Source organism: Lissotriton helveticus, chromosome 8, assembly GCF_964261635.1.
Source record: "Lissotriton helveticus chromosome 8, aLisHel1.1, whole genome shotgun sequence".
Lineage (NCBI taxonomy): Eukaryota > Metazoa > Chordata > Amphibia > Caudata > Salamandridae > Lissotriton > Lissotriton helveticus.
The window spans coordinates 424,450,848-424,475,590 of NC_136069.1; the positions used below are offsets into that span (position 1 = coordinate 424,450,848).

Below are 24,743 nucleotides of genomic sequence, written 5' to 3' on the forward strand. Positions count from 1 at the left end.
TGGAAGTATGTGGTTAGTAGTGGGCTAGATTTCAATGTACTGAAACCATAAATATACACCAAATATTGAGTCCGGAAATGGAAAACCCTTGTTAACAAATAAAGTATTGTATGCCATTAAGGCTTGTGCTTAGAATAATAAGTGCTGAGCAGAAATGCTATGTTGACTCTTGCCTCCTTCAATGTACGTCATCATATACACACACTAGTACCACATACATCACCAAATACATAATTCACAGTCAGGAGCCACATACTCAATTACATACAAATAAACGCATACTTTAAAATGCACTTGACCAAGATGTACATCATTACATGCACAAGTCACGGCAGAACATAGCATAACCCATACAAAATATTGCCACAAATGTCATCACAAACACGTCACACTGGCACGTAACTACCACATGCATAAGTCACCACCATGACCATATCACAGACACACATCATCATAATAAATAAAGAAAATACATTGCACTGCAGTAACCCAAACAAAGTAAACTGCAGCATTTTATGGGGTTTCAAGAGGGAAGGGAGAGAGTGGGAAGGATAGGATAGAAAGGAAGAGCGAAGAGGCTAGGCGGGGAGACAGTGAAGGGGTAGGCAGTCGTAGTGTAAGGGACGGGAGCAGAAAAGGAATCTTCGAGCTTGGGTACGTTATGGCTATACGTTTGTACGCCGAGGCCTTATTCTTTGTGACCCCTCTGAATACTTTGACAAAGACAGCCACATTTGAAAAAACAAATAACAAAAATGTCAGCGCTCAGGCTCGCCCCTTGCAGGGACCAGGACACTGAGCTCCGTCTGACTGAAAGCAGACTTCAGGCTGGCGGGAAAGACCTGATCAGAGCCCCGTGTCACATCAGCAGTCACGTCATTCTGACAACGGCACATGTGGTACAACATAACATTCATGGCGCACACATACACAGGCGCACACACATACACAGATGTGCACACACCCAGGCACACACACACACAGCTGCACACACACACACACAGATTCTCACATACGACCAGGAACGCACACACACGCAGATGCACACACACACACACACACACAACCACGCACGCACCCCCCACACACAGATGTGCACATACGCCCAGGTACGCACACATGCAGATGCACACACACGCCCAGTCATGCACATACACAGGCACACACATACACAGGCACACACACATACACAGATGCACACACATACACAGGCACATACACAGATGTGCACACAGAGGCACGCACACACAGAGACACATATGCACACACAGACACATACATGTTTCCGTCTGCGAGGCTGGGAGAAAGAGTTAATTTCAAACTCCCGGAGTGTTCACATTTAAGACAAGAGCATAATGTTCTACAACAAAACTGGCCAATCAGAGGCTCTGGCAGGAAGTAGTGTCAGAGCTCCAAGGGGCTGAAAACAGCATTTCACAGCAGCAGCAAAGACTTCACGGAAAGAGAGGCCCAGTGTTTGTTGTAGTCTGACTACCGCAAAAGGGACACCAAAAAAAACATTCCTTATCAGTTACTAATGACAGCAGTCCCTACTATTTCATTTCAGATTCCTTCCAAACCCCCCCTCATGCTCTTGCATGTGACACTACAGCGCTGCCTGAATGAGGAGAGCAGTGTACTTCAGCGGAAATATCTGAATTCGAGGCGCATCTGGGGGAGCCAGCAGAGCTTTACATGGAATGAAACAACTGGGACAGATGCAAATAGGGGCGTGGCTTAAAAATATACGCGCATAGCGCCCCCCCACCCCCCGCTGGTATTTTGCTGCTTCCGTCATTGCCTCCAGATATAGAATGCAATAGGTAACATTACACCTACAACAAGACACACACAAATGCTTTCCAATACACAGGCAAACACACACACACACGGATGCGCACACACACACCTACACATACACAAACACACAGGCAAACACACACAGGCGCACACACACACAGATGCATTCTCACGATTCTGTTTTTTGTTTTTTATCTTCCCCTTACCTCCTCTGAAATGTTGGCATGTGTGCCCATCGGTTCCCTGTTTTCGGCCATGCTCTTAAGTGAAAGCTGCTCCCTGGAACCTCTGACGCAGACGGGTGGAAGGACTGCCGGACTCCGCATCTCACCAGGACGTAAGACGGGTGCAAGGACTGCCGAACTCCGCATCTCACCAGAGCGGGGGACGGGTGCAAGGACTGCCGGTCTCCGCATCTCACCACGGCAGAGGACGGGTGCAAGGACTGCCGGACTCAGCTTCTCACCAGGGCGGTGGATGGGTGCAAGGACTGCCGGTCTCCGCATCTCACCACGTCGGGGGACGGGTGCAAGGACTGCCGGTCTCCGCATCTCACCACGGCGGAGCACGGGTGCAAGGACTGCCGGTCTCCGCATCTCACCACGGCGGAGGACGGGTGCAAGGACTGCCGGTCTCCGCATCTCACCAGGGCGGTGGACGGGTGCAAGGACTTCAGATGGGGCAGACGGGCTTTCAGCAGATGTCCCGTTGCCTTCCCCCTCTTGGAGGCTGACCTGTGCTGGAGTGTTCCCGACTTTCAGTTAGATATAAAAATAGATAAAACATATACTGATATGTAGAGCTTCGGTTTTGAAAATAAAAGGGGGTGGCGCAATGTGTTCTGGCGTTGGCTTTTAAATTTAAAAACACTATTTAAACAGTGAGAAGTGAGGAGACATGGTTTGCGTGAAGAGTCGAACTGGCCAGGAATTGCGTTAATGGCCTCTATGAAACGCACAAATCCACAAGACGTCACCGCAAGAGACTGAAGACGGAGCTGGACCTCCCCTCTAGGATCTCGGGCTGTTCCCATGATATCAGTCGCCCGGCGGCGGGCTCTTGCTCCCCACAGCCACTGTAAATGAGTAATGCAGGGAGAACCCGGCCGCCGCTTGTATTAACCCGACCGAGATGCTGCTCTCGAGGGCACCCATCCACACAGTAGGGTCAAATCAGTCACCCTCGCGGACGGCTCCATCGGCCGCCCCCTCCTCTGCCCCCGAAGACAGCAGCTTTATTAACTTCGGCCCTTGTTTTCATAGGAACCAAACACGGAGGCACCCAGCTCGATAATGAACTGTCTGGCTAATGAGGGAAAATCAGCTAATTCAATCAGCCCAGTGTTTGTCTTTCATTCGGGGCCGGGCCGCACTGAAGCTCTCAGGAGCTGGGGTCCAGACGAGTACACGCTGCACACTAGCGGGCAGCATATTGAGCGCCAAATCTGATACCATGCCTCTGACGTACGTGCGCCCCTTCTTGAACTGTCAAACACCAGGCGATGGCACTTTGTTGCAATAATTTAAAGCGAGCTTAAAACACTTTAATTTTTATTTTATTTTTTTACCATTTTTGGGCCGATTAGCATTACTTCTACCGGATGTCAGTCTTCCTTTGGGGCACTTTGGAATGCCATCTTCCCTGGGTATATGAACCACTGCCCCTAAAACATTCTGTATCTGCTCTCATGATGCTTTTAGGTGCTTGAAAACATTGCCAATAATTACTTGAGGTCTCCTGGTGTTGCCGCTAAAGTTGTTGGGGTGGCATAGGTAAACAAGTCAGGTCCCGGGCCGCCAGCCAATCACAGCGCAGCCCGGGGAATGACGTCACGGGGGTGTCCGGGCCGGCAGATTCGGGGGCGTGTTTTTCGCGCTCTTCCCTTCCCATTGGCTGGAAGGTAAAATTCCAGCCAATGGGAAGGGGAGAGGGCGTGACTTAAAAAAAGACAGAGAAACGCCCCCGAATCGCGTTTTCACGGGGAAAGCGTGATTGACAGCCAATCTCTTCCAATGGCTAGCCTCCATTTATGGAGCTAGCCAATGGAAGACAGAGGGGGAACCAAAGCCCCATATCTAGGACATAAGATTTCGCCCTGGGCGGAGCAACTGCTATGCAGTTGCAACGGCAGGGCGAAACCTAAAAACCTGCTACTGGCCCTCAGGAAGGAAAATCTGATAAGAAATCTCGTCCGTCGACGACGGAAATATCTGGTACTTCGACGACGACATCCAAAATTCACTTGGTTCTGTTACAGCTCCGTCGACGGGACCGTCGACGGCAGCTTCGTCGACGGCGGCTGCAGTGATATCTTCGTCGACGTTTAAGGTACCTGTTCCCTTCTCGTCGACGATGGTGCTTACATCTTCAACGTAGACGATGATGACATCGAAGATAGCGTCGACGGCTGCAACGTCGACGAGAACGACGCCGACAGCGGTGATGATTATGACGACTAGCTCGTCGACGTTTCCGTCAACGACGAGCTCATCGACGACGTTGTCGACGATTCAAAGGGTCCACATTTCTATTAAAAGACAGCAGATTACTCCAGAGATGTCATCTCCTCGCAGAGTAACACCCTTGCCTCCAACTTTGCTTTTGGAGGAGGAATCAGATGATGAGGATGGCCCTGATGGGGATGCTTACAGCCCATCCCAACTTCAAGTGAAGTATCAAGATTCAGACTCTGATGACTACTATACGGAGGAACGCCATTTTGTTCAGCAAGAGAGGCCTCATCAACATCAACAAGACATGGTGGCAATGCCTTCCGCTCTCATAACAGACTTGCAGATGATGCTACAGGATTACAAAAGAAGGTTTCCGTCTCAAGCTTCAGACCAGCAAGCGCAGCCTCCTCCTCCTTCCATTCCTGCTACTCCTCCAGTGGCAGTGACACCTCGGGTTTCTTGACCTTTTTGAGCCAGATCCTAAAGAAAGCCATCGGGAGGTTACTGCTATTCAGGATGATGATGACTCATCTGATGACGATCATCAGGTAGATCAAAACCCAGACCCGGATAGAGATTGGGACGAGTATGTTATTCAAGATCCAGCCTCACCATTGCCGGATCCTGCTACCTCTCCTCCAGCAGACATTGGAGGTTTCCACAACCATATAGAGAGGGCGTCCAAGAGGTTTGGTCTTCCTATTACGACAGTACAGACAGACTGTTTCCTTTACCACTTCAAGGAGCCTTACAGAAAATCTATCCGTTCAATACCGATAGTTGAACATGTGTAGTCGGAAGGTACTAAATTGATGTAGAATCCAGCTATGGTCATTCCTGTTCTTCCCCGGCTGGAGAAAAAATATAAGGCTCCTGAAAACAGTCCCAATTGGATGACTGGTCAACCGAAGCCGGACTCCGTTATTTCCCAGGCAGCGCAAAGAAAGTCCAAAAATCCATCAGCGCCTCTTACGACACCGCTATACAAAGAGGGGAGACGCTTGAACAATGTGGGAAAAGGGTTCTCCTCAATGGCCAGCCTTCTAGTCCGAGCTGCTAATGCTCTTGCAATCCTGGGTAGATATGATCGCCAAATGTGGTGCGATTTATCCCCGTTTGTTGACCAACTTCTGGATGGTGCAAAGGAAGAGGCCAAGAAGATTCTGGAGGAAGGAGAACGTTCATCTTCGGAGGTGATAGATTGTGCTATGGATATAGCAACCACCGCTTTCCGAGCTCTTGCGGGATCAGCAGTTTTAAGGCATTCAGGGCTGGCTAAGGGCAACCTGGTTTCGCCAGGAAGTCCAAAATAAGATTTGGACTTACCTTATGAAGGAGAAATGCTTTTTGGGAAGCATATAGATGATGCCCTTCAAGACATCAAGAAGGACACGGACTCAGCAAGGTCCTTGGGGACATTGCATTACCGCAAGGTTCCTTTCAGGGGTGCGTAAGGGAGAGGTTTTTCATCGTACAGAGGGGGCAACCAACAGCGCTACTCTTCTTACTCGCAGTCCTCTCAGTCATACAAACCCCAATACTCACAGCGCCAAGGTCAATCGGCGTCTTTCTCTCGCCAACCACCAAGAGGTCGACAGGGACGTCAGGGGAGAGATACGCCTGAACGTCAATAGCGGCTTCATGACTCTGTCTACTGTTCCTCCCCCTCTAGTAACATCAGTGGGTGGCAGGATATCAGAATACCTCCACAACTGGAAAATTATTACATCGGATCGGTGGGTCCTCAACATCGTACAATTCGGCCACACACTAGAGTTTCAAGAATTTCCACCAACCAGAGCTCCTTACGCCACGGAATCGAAACATCTAAATCTTCTACGTCTCGAAGTTCAACTGCTGCTCATCAAAGGGGCGATGGAATCGGTTCCTCAGACCCAACGAGGGAAAGGTTTCTATTCCAGGTTTTTCCTGGTTCGCAAGACGGAAGAAAAGTGGCACCCAATTCTAGACCTGAGGGAGCTCAACACCTATCTCATAAAACTCTCTTTTCGGATGGTTTCTCTCCAGGATATATTGCGTCTCCTAAATCCTGGCGATTATATGGCAACTCTAGATCTAGAGGACGCATATTTTCATGTTCCCATTCATCCGGCCCACACAAAGTCCTACCTTTCGGACTAAGATCTGCACCGCGGATATTTACAAAGGCATTGGCTCCAGTGGCAGCTTTTCTCAGAAGGCAGTCTCTGCAGGTGTTTCCCTACTTGGACGATTGGCTGATAAAAGCTACAAACTCTCAAACAGCCTCAAAAGCAATCGAGGATTGTATTCAACTTTTCAGTCATCTGGGTCTAGGCTTAAACAGAAGCAAGTCTGTCCTTCTTCCGTCCAGGTCGTCAAGATTTCTGGGTGCCAATCTGGACACAACTCTTTGCAAAGCTTTCCCTTCAGAGGAGAGACCAAACAGACTGATTCTTTCTGCCAACCGTTTTCGATGGAAACAAACTCTTTCAGTCCGTCAGTACAAATCCCTTCTAGGATCGATGTCATCTTGCATTGCATTGATTCCGCACTGCAGGCTTCACATGCGTCCCCTGCAGGAACAACTAGACTTGCAATGGCGTCAAGCAGAGGGGTCTTTCAAAGACAGGATAAAGATTACTCGTGTCATGAAGAAGGCGATCAGGTGGTGGACTGTAACAAGCAATATCGAGGAAGGTTTCTCCTTCACGGTTCCTCCCTCTCCGTTAGTCCTGACCACAGACGGTTCTCTAGAAGGCTGGGGAGCTGTATTACAGAATCTTTAAGTGCGCGATCGCTGGTCTCCAGAGTTTCGCACCTCTCACATCAACCTACTAGAATTGAGAGCGATTTGTTTAGCTCTACAAGCTTTCCTTTCAAAAATTCGAAATTCTACAGTCCTGGTGCGGACAGACAACACGACGGCCATGCATTTTGTGAACAAGCAGAGTGGAACAAAATCCAAACTCCTTTCAAAAGACGCACAGGAGATCTGGGAATGGGTTATTCGTCACCAGATATCTCTCTCAGCAGAACATCTACCAGGTTCAATGTGGAGGCGGATTCATTGAGCCGACTAATGTCAGCCTCCCACGAATGGGAATTGGATCAGAGAACTCTCGACAGAATATTCTCTCGTTGGGGCACTCCTCTTATAGACCTGTTCGCGACTCCACAGAACAAGAAATGCCAATTCTACGCAAGCAGGTATCACCATCGAGGGTCGCTGGGGAATGCCCTTTCGATAGCCTGGTCAGGCGCATTTCTTTACGCCTTTCCACCGATTCCTTTGATACCAAGGATACTGAGGAAACTCAAGACTGAACCCTGGACCATGATTTTAATAGCCCCAGCTTGGACCCACCAATTTTGGTTCACAGAGCTCCTCCTTCTGTCTCAGGATCAACAAATTCTCCTGCGTCCAATTCCTACCCTGCTGACGATGTCTCAGGGCCAAGTAATGCATCCGGACCCGAGCTTTCTGCAATTGACAGCTTGGCTCCTGAGCACCAGGAATTCAAAGCTTTGGATATCCCTCAAGATTGCAAGGACATTTTAGCTCAGGCTCGGGCTCCTAGTACAAACAGGGCCTATCGTGCAACATGGAAGCGTTTTTGTACATGGTGCCAAAAGGAGAATCTTCATCCTTTTACTTCGGCTCCTCATAAAATCTTACCGTACATATTGTCTTTGGCCAAATCAGGTCTTCAACACTCTTCCATTAAAGTGCATCTGGCAGCGATCTCGAGGTTCAGACGAACAACCTCTGGCCCTTCTCTTTGGTCTGCGAGGGTGATCAAGCAATTTCTAAAGGGTCTATTCGGGCTTTCCCTCCGGTGAGACCTCCTCCTCCAATTTGGCAACTCAACCTGGTCCTTGCCCATCTCATTAGGGCTCCTTTTGAACCCATACATAGAGCGGACATGAAGTTTGTGTCCTGGAAGATTGCTTTTCTTCTGGCGATAACTTCAGCCAGGAGAGTTGGAGAACTTCAAGCTCTCACAATTGTTGAGCCTTTCTTACAGTTCAAAAAAGAATCTTTGATCTTACGGACAAATCCGAAATTTATCCCAAAGGTCCCTTCGGATTTTCACCTAAATGAGCCTATAGTACTAAAGACATTCTTTCCTCGATCTTCATCTCTGGCGGAGAGATCTCTCCACATTTTGGATGTTCAATGATTCCTGAAGTTTTATCTTCAACGTACGAAAGATTTCAGGAAGACTTTGCAACTTTTTGTAGCTTTTAGCACTCCAAGGAAAGGTTTGCCCCTGTCAAAGCAGGGGATATCACGTTGGATTGCCAGCACAATTCATTTCTGTCATCAAGCAGCGGGAAAGCCGAACGGGACGGATCAAAGTTCATTCTACGAGAAAGACATTCTTTCCTCGATCTTCATCTCTGGCGGAGAGATCTCTCCACATTTTGGATGTTCAATGATTCCTGAAGTTTTATCTTCAACGTACGAAAGATTTCAGGAAGACTTTGCAACTTTTTGTAGCTTTTAGCGCTCCAAGGAAAGGTTTGCCCCTGTCAAAGCAGGGGATATCACGTTGGATTGCCAGCACAATTCATTTCTGCCATCAAGCAGCGGGAAAGCCGAACGGGACGGATCAAAGTTCATTCTACGAGATCAGTATCATCATCTGCGGCTCTATTCTCTGGTGTCCCTATCAAGGACATTTGTAGGGCAGCTACATGGAGCAGTGCCCATTCATTCACGAAACACTACTGTTTGGATTCTTCCACAAGGAGTGATACAGCAGTCGGACAAGCAGTCCTGAGGAATTTATTCCAGTGAGCGGTGAGCTTTCCTTTATATCCCTCTTTCCTTTATTGCACATTTTGTATTTCATAATATTACTTATTTATTGTTACGAAGTTTTTTGGCCAATTATTATAATACTTATACTGTGTTATGCTGATATGCATGTAACAAAATGTGCATTTGCAGATTACTGCTAGGTACTCTGATACAAAGCATGGGAATCTATGAAAGTCCAATACTGGGGCAGGAAAACAAGTTACTTACCTGTAACTTTGGTTCCCCAGTATTGGTACTTTCATAGATTACCATGCGCCCACCCACCTCCCCTGGGAAAGCTCAGCCTTCAGCAAATGTAATTACTTTTACACAACGGCTACGAAAATCTGAGGCACTGAGGCTCTCTCAGGAGGGTTCAATGGGGTGAGGCTACTCTGATTGGTTGTTGCAATTTTTTTTGGTCTCTTTTACAAAAAGAGGCGGATAGGCTACAAAGAGATGAGGCCTAGGCCTGTCTTTCACTTTTGTACCTACTGCTTTGATCTTTTTCTATTACCGAGGCTCCCATTCCGACGACGGGGGAATGATACAAAGCATGGGAATCTATGAAAGTACCAATTGTGGGGAACCAAAGTTACAGGTAAGTAACTTGTTTTCTTCTATTTCAGCTTCCCAGATAAGTAATATGTATTTTTTTATATATTTGATGTGCGTTACAATGACTGAGAGACAATCAGTTATTTTTCATCGTTATAGAGTTTTGTGGAATTAAATAATTATGTTTCACCAGTTAAATCTTAAAGGTAGGCAACATTAAGTTAGATAAATACTTTCATTCAAGCCATGGGTGAGGGGGCAGTAATACATTTTGGATAAATATTGTTCCAGGTTCAGGGCAGTGCAAAGAATCAAAATGTGCATTGTGCATTGCATTGCCTTTGTATATGCCTGTTCCAGGTGGAAGCTAGGCTCATTCCACAATATCAGTGTTAAGCCGGTCTGCTTCGAGGAAAAGTAAGGTCCGTGTTGAAACTATTCTCAGCAGAGACTATTTTCATGTAGTTCAAGCCACAAATGTACACATTTAAGCAAAAATTTTATATATTCCATTATTGAGATGTGTAAGGCGCCTGTGGTTTTCTCTGTACAAGTTTGCAGGTGTCTGCTCTGTGGATCTTGATGACTAAACGGATGTCCTTTTTGATGAACTGTTATTGAAAAATGTGGTGTTCTAGGATCGCTTCAACTCCAGTTTTTACAAACAAATTTTATTGAGTTTTCAGACAATCAATACATTAATGTAGCAGTGCGAGTGCAATTGCATTCATCCACCCCTTATTGCATTTTAGGAGAGGAAACCTCTTAAATGTAATGCATCCGGTTATACATATCTACAGTATAATTCAAACTGTCCGTTATTGGGCATGTATTACTTACAGATCAATCTGAATCTGTATGCTTGCATACTTTAAGCTTTACAAATACAGCTACCCAAACTGATCCAAACTGTACCTCCCACCCTAGCCTCCAACAGGCGTGTCACATTGGTCACCCATCTACCTAGCCTATTGAAGGGCAATTTTCTCCCACTTTGGAAGTCTCTAGAGCAAACTCAATGATTGTCTTCCCACCGAACAGGGGGTTTATCTATCAGGAATTCATTGCTTCCATTAGGTCCGATACTGGAGAATCAATCAGTCTTCTCGTGGACCTCTCCCTCCTGATCTCTCTCTCCCATGCTATTGGGGTTCTTTAACAAGTCCAGCAACGCTGTCCATGCTCTAGCTGTCTCCAGCGACTTCTCACTTCCTGTCCGTCTAGCTATTTGTAATCGAACAGAACTTTTGCACTCAGCTCATTTAATGAACTCTGTTTTCCACCAAACTCAACTAGGGCCAGCCCACGATTTCCAGTAGCTAGTAATGTCTCTTCTAGCCAAGGTTAGCCCAAGGTCCTGGAATTTACTTGTTCTTTTGTTCTTAGCAGTATGGGTGAACCATTGTAGCAGGCAGTAATCAGGAGTAATTACTATCTCTTTCTCAGTTACTTCTGCCATTATCGTAGTCACCTCCTCCCAAAAGTCCCCTATGTTCGGACAGCTCCAAAACATGTGTAAAAAGTCAGCCCCTGTTTTATAGCATCGCAGGCATACTGCTGTCTGCATATTGAAATATTTATTGATCTTATCTGGCGTGAGGTAGTCCCTGTGCAGGACGTAGAAATTTGTCAATTGAAACTTCACTTTCCTGGTGCTTTTCCATGCTCTTTCCATCAGTGCCCCCATTCCGTGTCCGCTGTAGGTTTGTCCAGATCTATTTTCCATATGTGAGTCTCCTATACAGACATTTGACCACCTGAAAGGTGCCCGCTGAAGAGACCATATATTGGCATCCCATCGAGGTCCCCGGTTCAGTGAGTCCCCCCTTCAGTGTTTCCTCATGGCTGCTGTAAGGGCGGTATGCAACAGAAAGTCTCCACCTGGTTTATCGTAACGACCCCTGAGATCAGTGAAGGGGATCAGGGTGCCCCCCTCATATAGGTCTCCCAGTGTAGATATTCCTAGGTCTGCCCAAGCTCCTAATCTGTGCCAGTCGCCTCATGGGGGAGTGCTTCACACATAATCAACGGAATTTCTGGTGCGTAGGGATGTCTAATCTTAGCTCGCCTCAGGCTCCTATTCCAGCATTTACGTACATCGCTTCAACTCCATGACTGATATTAGTGTTTTTAGTTGTTTAGGCCAAAGTTAGAAGTTGGTGTTGTCAATGTATGCAATTTAGATATGTTGAGGTGTCCATGGTTCTTTAGGATGGGGTGGATGGACAGAACATGTGATCCATACAGGATTTCACATTGGACTTCATTGGAAATTCTACATACAAGGTCTTAGCATTAGCTATTATGATACATTGTAGAGGAAAGATGCAAAATAGGGAAAAGAGAAAGCTTGAAGACAGAAGGACTTGTGTTGCTACATTAATAGCCAAGATAAAATTTAGTAGCACTAGCTGATTCATACCATCTGTTGTTTCAAAGGCATCATCATAGATTTTATAAGACATGTTTCAGTACTGAGCCTAGGACAGCTACTACAATGGAGGTTCAAAAAGGTTGTGGTGTTCAAGGTGAAGTTGTAGTTAGATATTCTTGGAAAGTTAGTGATGACTATAAATGGTATGCAGTTTTTTTATTTTGGGTGCGCTGTTAGTTTTAGGGTAGGCTTGGGATTTTGGCTAATATTATGTGACCTGGTTAAGCCTTATTGCACATGCACCTAAAAGTCAATTTCCTTGGTGATGGTTTCAAGAATCCTTGATAGAGCAAATGTGGACTTATTATTATTATTTTTTTACTGGATCACACTGCTCCCTATTTTTTCCTTGGCGGGAAAGGAGGAAAGTTTGTCTTCTTTCGCATGTTGTCCTGGATTTTGTGGTTCTTTTTTATGAAGAAGGCTGATGTAAATATTATTTATTGTACTGGAGTAGTCTGTTTCTTTAATTAAACAATGACATCTGCTTCTACTCAGTTGATCTTGTTGACCTTCTACTGTTTAACATTACATATGGCTTCTGACATTTCAGGCTGATTCAGTCTTATGAAATTTGATTTGAAATATTTACTGTACTGCTCTCACTGTCCATGTTGTTCTCACTTTGTGGGATGGTGACATTGAGAAACTGAGATGTCTTCTGAAGATGCACATATATGAGAAGCTTAAGCTCTTATATTCATCTTCCAAAAACTCTTAACTCGTTCCATCATCTCTGCATGCTGGATTGAAGCAGTTACCAAGATTATCACAACCATTTCTCAACAAATGTACCTATTGCAAGCACAAGATAGTGTATATCTCTATTCATTTCATTGCTTTTATTTCATCGCAATGCTATTTACTTGCTTGGGCACATGTGGAGGTCAGTAAGTTGGCATTATTGTGAAGATAGACTTTTGTCAAAGTAGAATGTGGACAAATGTGTTATTTCTCAAGAAGTAATGCTGTAGTGTTAAATATACTGATTTGCAGTATATTTAACTAGGCAATGAATGTGTTGAGGATGAGCTGACCTTGTTCACCTCTTCTTAAAGTATGATATTTTCTTCTTTCTTGCAGGACTTGGGGATCACGAAGGTGGGCCATATGAAGCGAATTCTTCAGGGAATTAAGGAACTTGGCAAAAACGTGCCCTTGTCTGAGATGTAATCACACTGGTACTATCCCTGGAAGGAGGGAGACTGTGCCAGTTATGCAAAGCTGTCAGTGGCATTGTGCTACTCTTGTAGTTTATGGCATGAAGGAGGACATGCTGAAGTGCAGATTTCCGGATCAGTCATCTGCACTGCCACGGGCTGGAAGGCATGGATCTAGATTTTCGAAAGGTTTTGTGCCAAAAAGAGTCTACTCTGTAAAGCCATTTCAATCCCGTGCAACTTTGACCAGTTCAGATGTGCACTGTTTGATAGAAAACTAGGTTTTTTGTCAAGTGAAGATTGCTTTGAGATAGACTACAGTAGCTAGTAAATATGGATTTCCTAGAAGCAAGGCACCTGTACAGGTATGGCTTCATTGCAACCACATATCATTGTACCAGAAGCCCTGAGTTTCATAGAGGCTGGAGATCAACCAGAATAGATGGAGAGGTCAGTCATGTGGTTTTACATGTGAGATTGACAGTGCTTCAGGAACTGACCTTACATGGCCAAGGAGTATGGCATAATTCAACAAAACCCTTTGTGTACCCTAAGAATGAAAACAGTGATGCATGGTGTGCCTGCCATATTTGTTGTTCTGTTGCATGACACATCTGATACTTAAAAAGAAAAAACACACTTGAACAACTTTTATATCAGTTTTAATAAGATTTTAATTTATTACTACTGACGTGTCTTTTTATTGTTTTGGGGCACTTTTTTATTCTGTTGTATTGTACTTAGCATGAACTCGTCGTGTGGCAAGGGACTCGTGAGTGTGAACATGTAGCATCTGTGCCATAATGAAAAAAGGATGTGCTTTATGTAACCAAGAAATATTTATTATAGCTAGTCATTATCGTCCAGTAGTTCATGTAGTTAGTGTACACTTTAGACAGCGTCTCTGAAATGCTCTTTGGAAAGAAGGTTACCTCACAAAATTATTTCTTGGTAGCTGTAGATTTGAAGTTAGAAGAGAAACAATTTTCTCCTTGTGCGAAGAAGTGCATTTTAATGTATACGATCAATTACCCTAAGAAGATTCGCAAAGTAAAACATCTTTGTAATCTAAATGACCCTGAAATATTTTGATGCACTCCTGCTTTTAGTATCCTTCAATGTATGTTGTTTCCCTCCTCACCCACACCCCAGACCTCGCCTGACTATTGTCAATATACCATTTTTCATATCTCAAGTACCACATTTCTGTGAGGTTTCAGTTCAAAATACAATATTAGGTTCCATAGATTTTCTTTTCATGTATGGTGTAATTTTGTGTAAGGTTTGATTTTGTGGGGTAACTTGCTTCCATATTTTCACGGTAAAGCTCAAACTCAAGCAGTTGATCTGCATATTTGTTTTTAGAAGTTGGAGCTTCTGAGCACTGTATCATTGGCAGAATGTTCAGGTAGATGTTGCACAGCTCTGCCCATACCCATATATTATTTGTGCATATTTATGATTTAAAAGACCTGTACAAAAGAAGAGGCGGTATGAGTGTAAATCATAAACTGGGTTGGATGGTGGTGATGTCTGGGACCAAATGATGGCCTTACTTATTCATATCGACATACAGTTCATTTTGGCAGAAACATTTTGTCCAGTCATATAAACCAAGTATTGCAATTTTCTCGATATAACTAATACCAAATGAAACGAACATGTAAAACCTGTTTCTTCTCTGAGCCAAAGCTCTGTTGTTTTAAGCATATTTTATAGACAGTGCAGGCGCGTTCACAAAGCAAGGACCACAAAGCTTGCAATTTTCTTCCCTCTTACATACAGAAATTGCAGAGATGTGAGATCATTGCCCTGTGATATGGAAACCATTCATGAAACGATTTCTCCACAAGATGGCTTGACTCAAGTTCAGCCATTGTTCACATTGGCTTTTCATGCATAATTCTGCACATTTTTAAAAACCATGGTGGTAAAATATGGCTATTGTATTCAAGCATAGCATCACACTTCTGTCATGTGCAACTCAAATCTTTTAGTTACATGTTTCTTTGTTCTAGGTATTTCCCCTGTAACCAATATCCGACCACCCCCGGCGCGATCTTGTTTTATATTCTTTGAGGCAACAAGCTTTTGTTGAAAGACTTTGGTGAAGAAAAGTAAATACTTGAACTCTTTGAACGGCATCTTTGTAATTGCAATGTTATCACCTTAGACCCTAAAACAGATTATTCTGTATCCAAATCAGCTCTCCCAGCCCCACCAAAAATGTTGGTCTCGGTGGAGTCTTTTCTTTGTGTGACAGTCCTCTTTTTTCCAGAGATGCATTTCTACCATTTGTCCACAATAATGCACTTTCCACAAAGGTCTTTCTCGAGGTGTTCTCTACAGGCCAAACCATTCATTTTATGAGCTATTAGCAAGTGATAACTGCAGAGTTACATGCAATACATGACTTTGCCAGCTTCTTGATTCTTGGGCCCTCTGTTTGCAGATAATCATAAGTGTATAACAAGGCACTGGCCAACAGGAAGGCCGCCATGTTGCACTGCCAAAATATCCACCAGAATGAGTAGAAGAGAGAAATACAATTCATGGGCACACTGTACGTAATGTTGAAAACTAAGTGTGAGACTGGAACGCGAAGAGTATAGACCTGAGGCCAAATTCTCAAGGTATTTAAACTTCTGACGTTTTACAATGGGTGCCCACATCTTAATTTACGAGTGCTTACAGAGACGTGGATATTTAGAGTTTTAGAAAGGGGACACATGCATCCTCAGTCTCTCTATGTAGTGACACACGTTTTGAAAGTAGTTTACCACCCTCATAACGGTCAGAGATTTATTCCTGTGAACATTAGGAGGTAATCGATTTTATGGCGAGAACAGTGAGGGAACACCCCCTAAACTGGTTTTAGCATTGGTACTGGTGTTGGTTTAGGGAAAGGTATTCCCGCACATACAAAAAAATGTGTTCCCCTATCGAGGATAAAAATGTTAGCAAATGCACATACACTGCACATTGACATTTCTTTCTGTAGAAATGTACAATGAGCAAATATTTATGTGTGTGACTATTTTGGGAATCTTGAAGTTTCATTTTGTTCATGGAGTACTCCTAGGAATCTTTTTGAATTTCCCAAAAGGTGGAAATATATTTAAAGTGTGAGTAAAAAAGTAGAACACTACATGGTGCCAATTAGCTGAACTGCTTTCATCTAGCAGTCAGGTGGGACAATATAAGGCATGCAATTGAATGTGGCTTGTACAACTGGGAAAGCACATTATCAGTCATTGACGTTCTTACAAGTAGAATGCTGATAGCATATTCCACTGTTGATATTTTAATGACCGCAAGCTCATAGGTTAGCTGAGAATCATATACAATCCTGTAACTTGCCACCCTAAAGTTACAGTTCAAGTAGGGTTTGAGATAGAAGACCTTTATGTTATGTGTGTGTTACATGGTCTGTTATGTCTTGAGTTGTGCATCCCTTATTAGTGTTACTTTGTGTAAGGCTAATCTTGGTGTTTGTTTCTCTGCTCCTTAAATCATAGTAGGAATTGTGTTTACATGTGCATGAAGCAATAGTCTTCAGTGACAGTTTATAGTACTGATTATGTACCAAAGAATTCTCCTGCAACATTTCCATAGTCTCCATATCACTATCACTTTTATCTAAAAGTTGTAACTGTTCCCTAGCGAACATATTAGATCATGCTCTTTGCCACGAAAAGCACCACCAGCTGAGAGTGATCATAACACCTCTACATGTGTTTTAAAATATCTTTACATTGTGCTTTTCATTTAATCTTAGAAGTACACCAAAGCCAACATTTTGTTTTTATTTGATCAAGCTTTTATTTGCACATTACACTAGTCGTGTGCCTCAAATCTGCAAGTTGGCTGTCTGGCTGAATTGAGCCCATCTGAATGTAGTGTTTACTTCCCTATATTGGACGATCAAAACAAAGTGCTTTTTGGACAAGAAAATGACATATCCTATCTGACAATTAAAATAGGGAATTCTAGAGGAGGCCGAAGGAAATTCACAGGATCCACATAATTTCAATCAATTGCAGATTCCAACCAATGGGAAGCCTACATATTTATGGTCTATGTAATGCAAGAAATTATAAAACGTTTAACCTGTATGGTGGATCTATAATGCTATCTTGGTGTATATATGTATGTGTGTGTATATATATATATGTGTGTGTGTGTATAGATATATATATGTGTGTGTGTGTGTGTGTGCGTGTGTATATATATATATATATATATATATGTATATATATATATATATATATATATATATATATAATATATATTCTGTTTCCTGTAATTCACAGTACTGAATTAATTTACAGGATATTTAACTTCCCTAATCAAAAGTTAAACACAGGATGGTATCTTTCAGTCAGTGATAGTAAAAAAAGAAACGTTCATAATGACTGTGCAGCTCTCAGAAAATTGAGGAGCGCACCTGACAAGCTGTCCCTTGTAGCCCCATTCTTGATAGAAGCAACTATGAAGGAATCCTCCACAGTGTGTGCAAATAAGCATTGTAAATGCAAAGCACTGTCAGCCAAAAGTTACACTGTTCCAAATTGCACTCTGTTTTTCTTCCTTTATATGTCTTGTTAAAACTACTCTGTGGCGTCAATGTACTACAACAGAAAAGCACATTTTAGAACAGTCTTTCATTTCAATGACTTTATTCGAATGCATGTTGTATCCATAAAGTTACAATTTAAATCATACATTCCATTACGTTAAAAGGTGATCATAAAAACAAACAAAAGCATGACATGTAATAATTGGAGTGAGCCCCTGTTTCTACTTTCCTTACAATGCACTTTGCATTTTTAAAGTTGATTTACAGTAATATGCATTGTTGCATAAATCAGATTTTGAACATTAGCACATTATCCTCAACATAAACACATTTCTTGAAACATTGACAGAAATGTTTGCAGTCTCGCGCAAACAATGAATACTGAACGGATTTCATTGAAATGCTCTAAATCTTTCTAGTGAGTATTAAAATAAATCATATATTACAAAAAATATATGGCAAAGTACATTTGTAAATTGGCCAATATTGGTATCTCATTGTTAAGGTAGAGTTCATAATCCACTCTACCTATGGCCTCGAGGTTTGTACATGTCACCAGATCCCCACAATAGCAACAGAGGATCATATTATACAGTTGCCTGTTATGTATTCTTTCTATCAATCACATTCATACATAAACACACATAACCTTAACCCCGAGATTTGCACTATTGGACCACAGTATGCTACTATTTATTATGTTATCAAGAAAAGGGTTGTGTCACTCTGATAAAATGCGAAAAATACTTCACAAAAATAACATAATTCCTATGAATTACGCCATACTATTACATTTGTGGCAGCACTGCTGTTTCAACAATAGCCAAGCATGTAATTATCAGTACATGTTTATTTAATAGCATGATGCAAACTCCTTTCCTGGATGTTTCATCTTTTGTTAAAGCTGGTTTTCCATCAGTGCTTTGAAGATTGAAACCAATGATGTTGATTGTTTGTTAAAAAAATATTCTATTTACGTCAAATATTTTGGGTGACATTTGCTTACTATTTGTTCATCTTGAGTGGACTGTTGGAAGATTAAGTGACAGGTGTTTACAGTGTTCAGTTGGGATAGTTTTTTTTACCCCTTCTATGCATAGTCCGCCCTTCCAAACCAACCTCTGCATTCAAGATGAATTCTGCATACATAATTTAAATGTTTAAAAGATGCCTGTGTGTCTCGAGTCAGAAACCAGTGGTTTATTTTTACTTGACTATAGGCAATTACTTTTCAGAGAAGGTAGCAAAACAAGTGCTCTTTGTCTCAGTGACTATCGTTACTTACTATGCCGCTTCAGACTCAGTAGTCTGCAGAGATTGGAACATTGAGTAGCACAGAATAAAGGTGCAAGGTGCTATATTTGTAAGAAGGGTTAACATGTTTGTAGAAGCCAATTGAGGGACTATACATCCCAGATTGGCACCAAAGTATCTGCTTAGGTATCCTGTTGGGTGGGCGCAAGAGAAAGTGTGAAGACGGGGACTAAAATGTTTCTGAAATGGCATTACATTTGTGAGAGTGAAGCACTTAAAAATAAACACACCATAACGTAGTGTCAATGAACTTTTCTGTGGGGCTCATATTCTTCAGGCCAAGTCTAGAACATTCTCTTTCTTTGTTACATTTAAGTGTGACAAGCCTGGAGGGTTGGGCACACTATTCCCACATTCCTTGGAAAATGTTAGCCTCAGACATCCAGAATAATTGTATTCAAGAATGACACTTGTTCATGTTTTAGGTCTCGCCTACAGACAACTTTAACTTTCTGTTTTGAAGGCTTGTTGTCTATAGTTCAATAATGTATTGAGCTGGCTTTGAAGCTGGCCCATTCCTTGTGATTGGAAAGCTTTATTGTCTGTCATCATTTGAATGCTTCTGATATGTTGAATTTCCCCTATGGTGGTTTTTGTCCAGCCCATGGAGCATATCTTCTTTCCCATCTTTACAAAGGATGAGTTGTAACCTTCCACCACTGACAATACAGAACTCTTTGCTCATTTCTTATATTTTAAAGTTCTGGCTTTCCTGACACATGCACAATGCTGATATCTTTGATCAAGGTAAATGTACAAAATGTAACCTGCAAGTGCAAAACCTCTCCTTCGACATTCCAGTTTTGAGTCTATGTTGCAGCCACTATTTAAGTTAGGAAAATCCTTTGCTGTGCCAGACAATGGCCCACTTTTTAAATTTGACTAGAAACAGAAAACAAACTTACGGACCAAATATGCATGTCAATTTTGAGACATAAAATTTGAGACCCACACTAAATGCATATTCTGAATGCATCACACAGACATGACAGGGTAAGTGTCTTGCACATGGTTCTCTAATGTTGGATTGCACTATTAACGTTTACCGCTGTCTGTTCAGAGTTGCTTCTGTACCGTTAAGTATTAAGATCACACGCATGCACATATGCAAAAGGTTTTTGTTCAACAGTTTTGGTGATTACCAAAGTGGACAATTTTAACATGTACAGCCTAGTCCCAGGATAAATGTTTAAGGAGAATACGTCTTGGTTTGTGTTTTTTGTGAAAAATTAAAGGTGCACGTGTAGAAAGGAAGAATGGTAAGCTGAGGAAAAAATTCAAAACAGTGGTTTTCTGCCCTCACCGATGGTATAAGATCTATCTTGCCAGAACCGGTCATGCTGCAATTAACCTTTATACAACCGACTCCTTTTGCAGATTTCTTTTTTAAACTGACAATATTTTAATATGTTTTATAAAAAAAGATTCCTCCCTGCTTTAATACTAGGGGAAATATGCTAGCATAGCTCTAGTTCTGGGCCATGCTTTGGCCCAGGAGCTTAATTTGGTGAGTCTTAAGGGATGGCGAGAGTGGGTAGATTTTTAGCTTCAATTGACCTACTGAACTGTTGATGAGAAATACAGGTTTAAATCAACAATGCTGTTTTTTTATGGTGGGTGGAGGTCTTTGCCTATTGTATGGATCTGCACATTTATCTATGTTGGAGTGTATTGCAGAACTAGATATTTTATATGAGATGTTTTCTAATTCTTTTCTACTGCTGATGCATATTAAAGTAAAAAAAGCTATGTCAATGGTTTGCTCATAAAGTAGAGTGCACATGTACTTGAAGAACTCCTTTCTGCCATACAGAAGCCCTTGTTTCTCCAATTCTTCGGCCATTTATTGGGCCTCTTCGCCCAAGTCCCAGCCTATCTCCAACATCGAAAAATACATGGTTGGCTTAGTAAATCCACTATTGAAGACATTTCTGTTGTTACCAGTTATCAAAAATGCCTTTCTCTCATGTTTATGGCCACTAATCACGACAACTTGGAGGTGCTGTATTTTCTCACAGACAGCATATATAAATGTCTCTCTTGGGTATGGTACATATTAAGCAGGAGATAGTTGGTATGCTTTCCTATTTACAAATGTACTATCACTCCTAGCCGTACATAATTCATTTTGTGGAAGTGCACAGCATGCTGTAAATGATTAAAAACAGATAACACTTCAGAGAGTCATTTCGTTCCAAATGTAACATTTCTGTCTCCAGGTGTACAAATAAAGTAATTCTTCCACCTGCATTTAATTAAAATATAGAATTGAGTTCGTGGGTGGCACTGGTGCCTGCTGCTTTGAGCAGGAGAACTCTGGCACTCAACGTCTACTCTTAGTGTTTCAGAGGCACCTCATATCTTTAAAAACAGTTCTTAAAAAGGCCAAGGACATAAACATTGAGTAGAGCCCTAACCATGACCAATCACTGACTTTGGAGTCCCATTATTGACCCATTGGGACTTTTCCAACGTAACGTTTCTACACCTTCTGTTATACACATTCATTCTGTCTGGCAGGTTTCCAGCAGTCTGTGCTGTTTTAGTTGGTGCCTACTTCTGCATCTTCCGGTTGAGCTACACTGTAGCTTTTGTGGGTTATTGTGGCAATGATCTATTGCTCACACAGCTGTCCTGCTCTGAGGGAATCTGTCCTTGCTTTAACAGTCATTACAGTCTGACCTGCTGTACATCCTATATGCATCATTAGGTGGAAATTGGGTAATTTGCACATTCGACGGGACAGAACATACATGTTAGAAGTGCACAGAAGCCACTGAACAGTTCAGTGAGTGCACATATATCTTGTTGCACGCTTCTGAACAAAATATTGTTTAGAAACTCTTCCATGGGATAGGAATCAGTTATAAACATCCTGTGCTTTGATTTATCTATTAACTCCTGGGAAAGTCTTCAGTTCTGATAAATAACACACTGAACTATCTTTTTGCTCTGGATAGTTTTGTTTATGAAGCAAGATAAGTCAGGATGTATATAAAAAAGAAATTTGTGTGTATATATATATATATATATATATATCAATTAATCCTCGATTAGAGACGCACCCCAAAATAGAGAGATGCAAAAGAATCTTTTATTTAGGCAAGCCGGCTTTCTACATTTGGAAGTAGTCCTCTACTTTACGCTTTTCAGAGCGGCACGCTCCTTGATCACATGCATCCTGTGAAGCTGCGCAGTCTTTACAGGAAAAGGCACTGTAGAAACCACTAGAGGAAAACAAATGCGTATTTCAAATCCCAGTATTCAACAATCGTTGGACTCACCTGTGGCCCATTGGAGGGCGGAATAAATTACATGCTGAGGTGAGTGCCTTTACAGTAATGACTGTGCAGCTTCACGGAGTGCCTGTGATCAAGGAGCGTACCACTCCAAAACGCGTAAGGCAGAGGACTACTTCCAAATGTAGAAATACCGGCTTACCTAAATAAAAGATTCTTTTGAATCTGTTTTGGAGTGCGTCTCTAATCAAGGATTTTTTTTTATATATATATATATATATATATATATATATATATATATATATATATATATATATATATATATATATATATATATATATATATATATATATATACATATATATATATATATATTTATTTATTTTTTAAACCCAACACACTATCTGTTTTAATGTAAGGCATACACTTGTTAAATCTTTGATAAAAAATAAGCCTTTATTTCAAATAGTATTAAAACCGAATGCATCCCTATCCACAGCCATCTCCCTTTACATTACCTGGACACCTCAATCTGGCGCCCCGATTTACCTGGTCTGCAGATGAAGAAGGCAGTTAATACTCCACCTTTAAAAATTGCATTCTGGGTTATTTAATGTATTATGTAACCCTAGATGCAAAAACCCCTTCATTGGCATATTTTGAAGAGGATGTGGCATGAAGGCAAAGATTGTCCGAACCCACTTCTAACTTTACTGCACCAATTTTCCTTTTTTTTGGGACGTGTTCGGTTACAGTCCCTTAATTGGGACAAATCTGATGTGTTCTGGGCATCTTTCTTCGTTTTTTCCCTCTATTGTTAGTCCCCTTTACACTTAGTACATATGTTTTCTTACAGAATTGGAGACATTAAACAATCTTATTATGTGCATGCATTCCAGGAAAGAGCACCTGCTGCTTTCACGAGTGTTGGCATGCTGCTTTCAGGTGAGCCTGGATTGCAGGATGTCTCAATCAGTTTGATAATTCACATTGAGTTATTCTGCATTACATGTTCATGTCAACTGTAAGGGAAAACAGCATCTCCCTTCTCCACCACACATCTGTTTTAGCAGGTTCTGTCTGTTGCAGAAACGAGTAACACTAAAACTGCCTAGCAAACTTGGCAAAAGAAATGTCCTGGAGAAAGTGCTGGTTGTATCTTCGTCTTTATTTAGGTTTAATAATGGTAAGGAAAAGTGAGTTTTGTTTGTTTACATACTGTTTACAATGGCACAGTTTTATTTTTTAATCTATACAAAGTTTGAGGTATTTATTGCATACAATTTAAAAGATGTTTTATGTGTTCACCTTTGGAATATATTGTTACATTTCCTTGTACAGATATTTGGGTGGCTTTGTTAATGTAGTTAGTAATTTTTATGACTACTAAGTGACCAGTTTTCTGTGCCTTTTCTCGTTGGATGCATCATTAATGTATTTATTAATATTGTACGGAAGTCACTAAGATGTGTATTTTTGTATTCTGCTGGAAGCAATGGTTTGAGCTTGTTGTACATGATGAGATGACTTCCTTAATGGACGCTCAGCTGAGATCTTCCTTCTCAAATAAACAGAATGCATTCACTGTATATGCTAGACCTCTTCATTTATTACTGTGTCTGCGTTTCACTTCTGATGAATTGTAAATGTAATGTAAGGTACAGTGCCATTATGTTCTGTTGTTACAGCTGTTTATCTAAGACTGTACGTCTACAGCAGAGTGATGAATATACAATTGGATGTGCATCCAGTTAACGGTGGGAAGGCCTGAAAAACAAAATTTGGTGCATTCAACAAAACCTGACATGAAAGACATGCACCAGGCTGTCAGAAAACTAAAACACAATCTGAACTTTGAGGGATGTACAGAGGGAGATAATCCAGAGGGTACAAAGGTGTAGAAGGGAGGGGGAGAAGAGATGGCCTAACATCAAGGGCGGTCGACCTCAAATCTGGGGAACCGGGTTCGAGTCTCGGCAAGGACACGCAACATCCAGTGATTCTGGGCAGATCACTTAACCCTTTCTATGCGCCCGTCGGCCGTCTGGAGCACTACCTCCGTAGTGCTGCGCACGTCCATTGGCTGACGCGGCCCTGCCCACTCAAAACCACCGCACCGTGGCGGAATTGCCGCCACGGTTAAGAACACGTTCTACTAAGTGCAAGTGCTCTTATATGTATCTAACTACCTTGAGCTTTCTGGTGTAGGCTCAACTGAGCCACCAAAATATTTGTTTGGATTGTCACTGCTTGTTTACATATTCTGTATGGCTGTGCTTACTGTGAAGAGGCAGGACAGGTCAAGCATAAGAAAAGATTAAAAGAGTACAGAAAATTAGAAACTGAAGAGGTCAATTTGGGGATTTAAAGCCAGGTCCTCAGCCTTAAAAGGAGAAACAAGGAGTTACAGAATGTGTGCA

The 24,743-nt window shown here is 42.1% G+C and overlaps 1 protein-coding gene across 3 annotated transcripts in view; it reads left to right on the forward strand.

Moving 5' to 3' along the window:
- DGKH (diacylglycerol kinase eta) overlaps positions 1-13,876 on the forward strand; it is a 681,607-nt gene extending 667,731 nt beyond the window's left edge. For 2 of the 3 annotated variants that reach the window (XM_078657278.1, XM_078657277.1), the window contains exon 30: positions 13,115-13,320. In XM_078657278.1, coding sequence (XP_078513404.1) covers positions 13,115-13,204 — 90 coding nt within the window. In that variant the 3' untranslated portion in view covers positions 13,205-13,320. Of the gene's footprint in view, positions 1-13,114 lie in introns of all 3 variants that reach the window. The other variant, XM_078657279.1, reaches the window with a different exon arrangement.
- Positions 13,877-24,743: the final 10,867 nt, after the last annotated feature.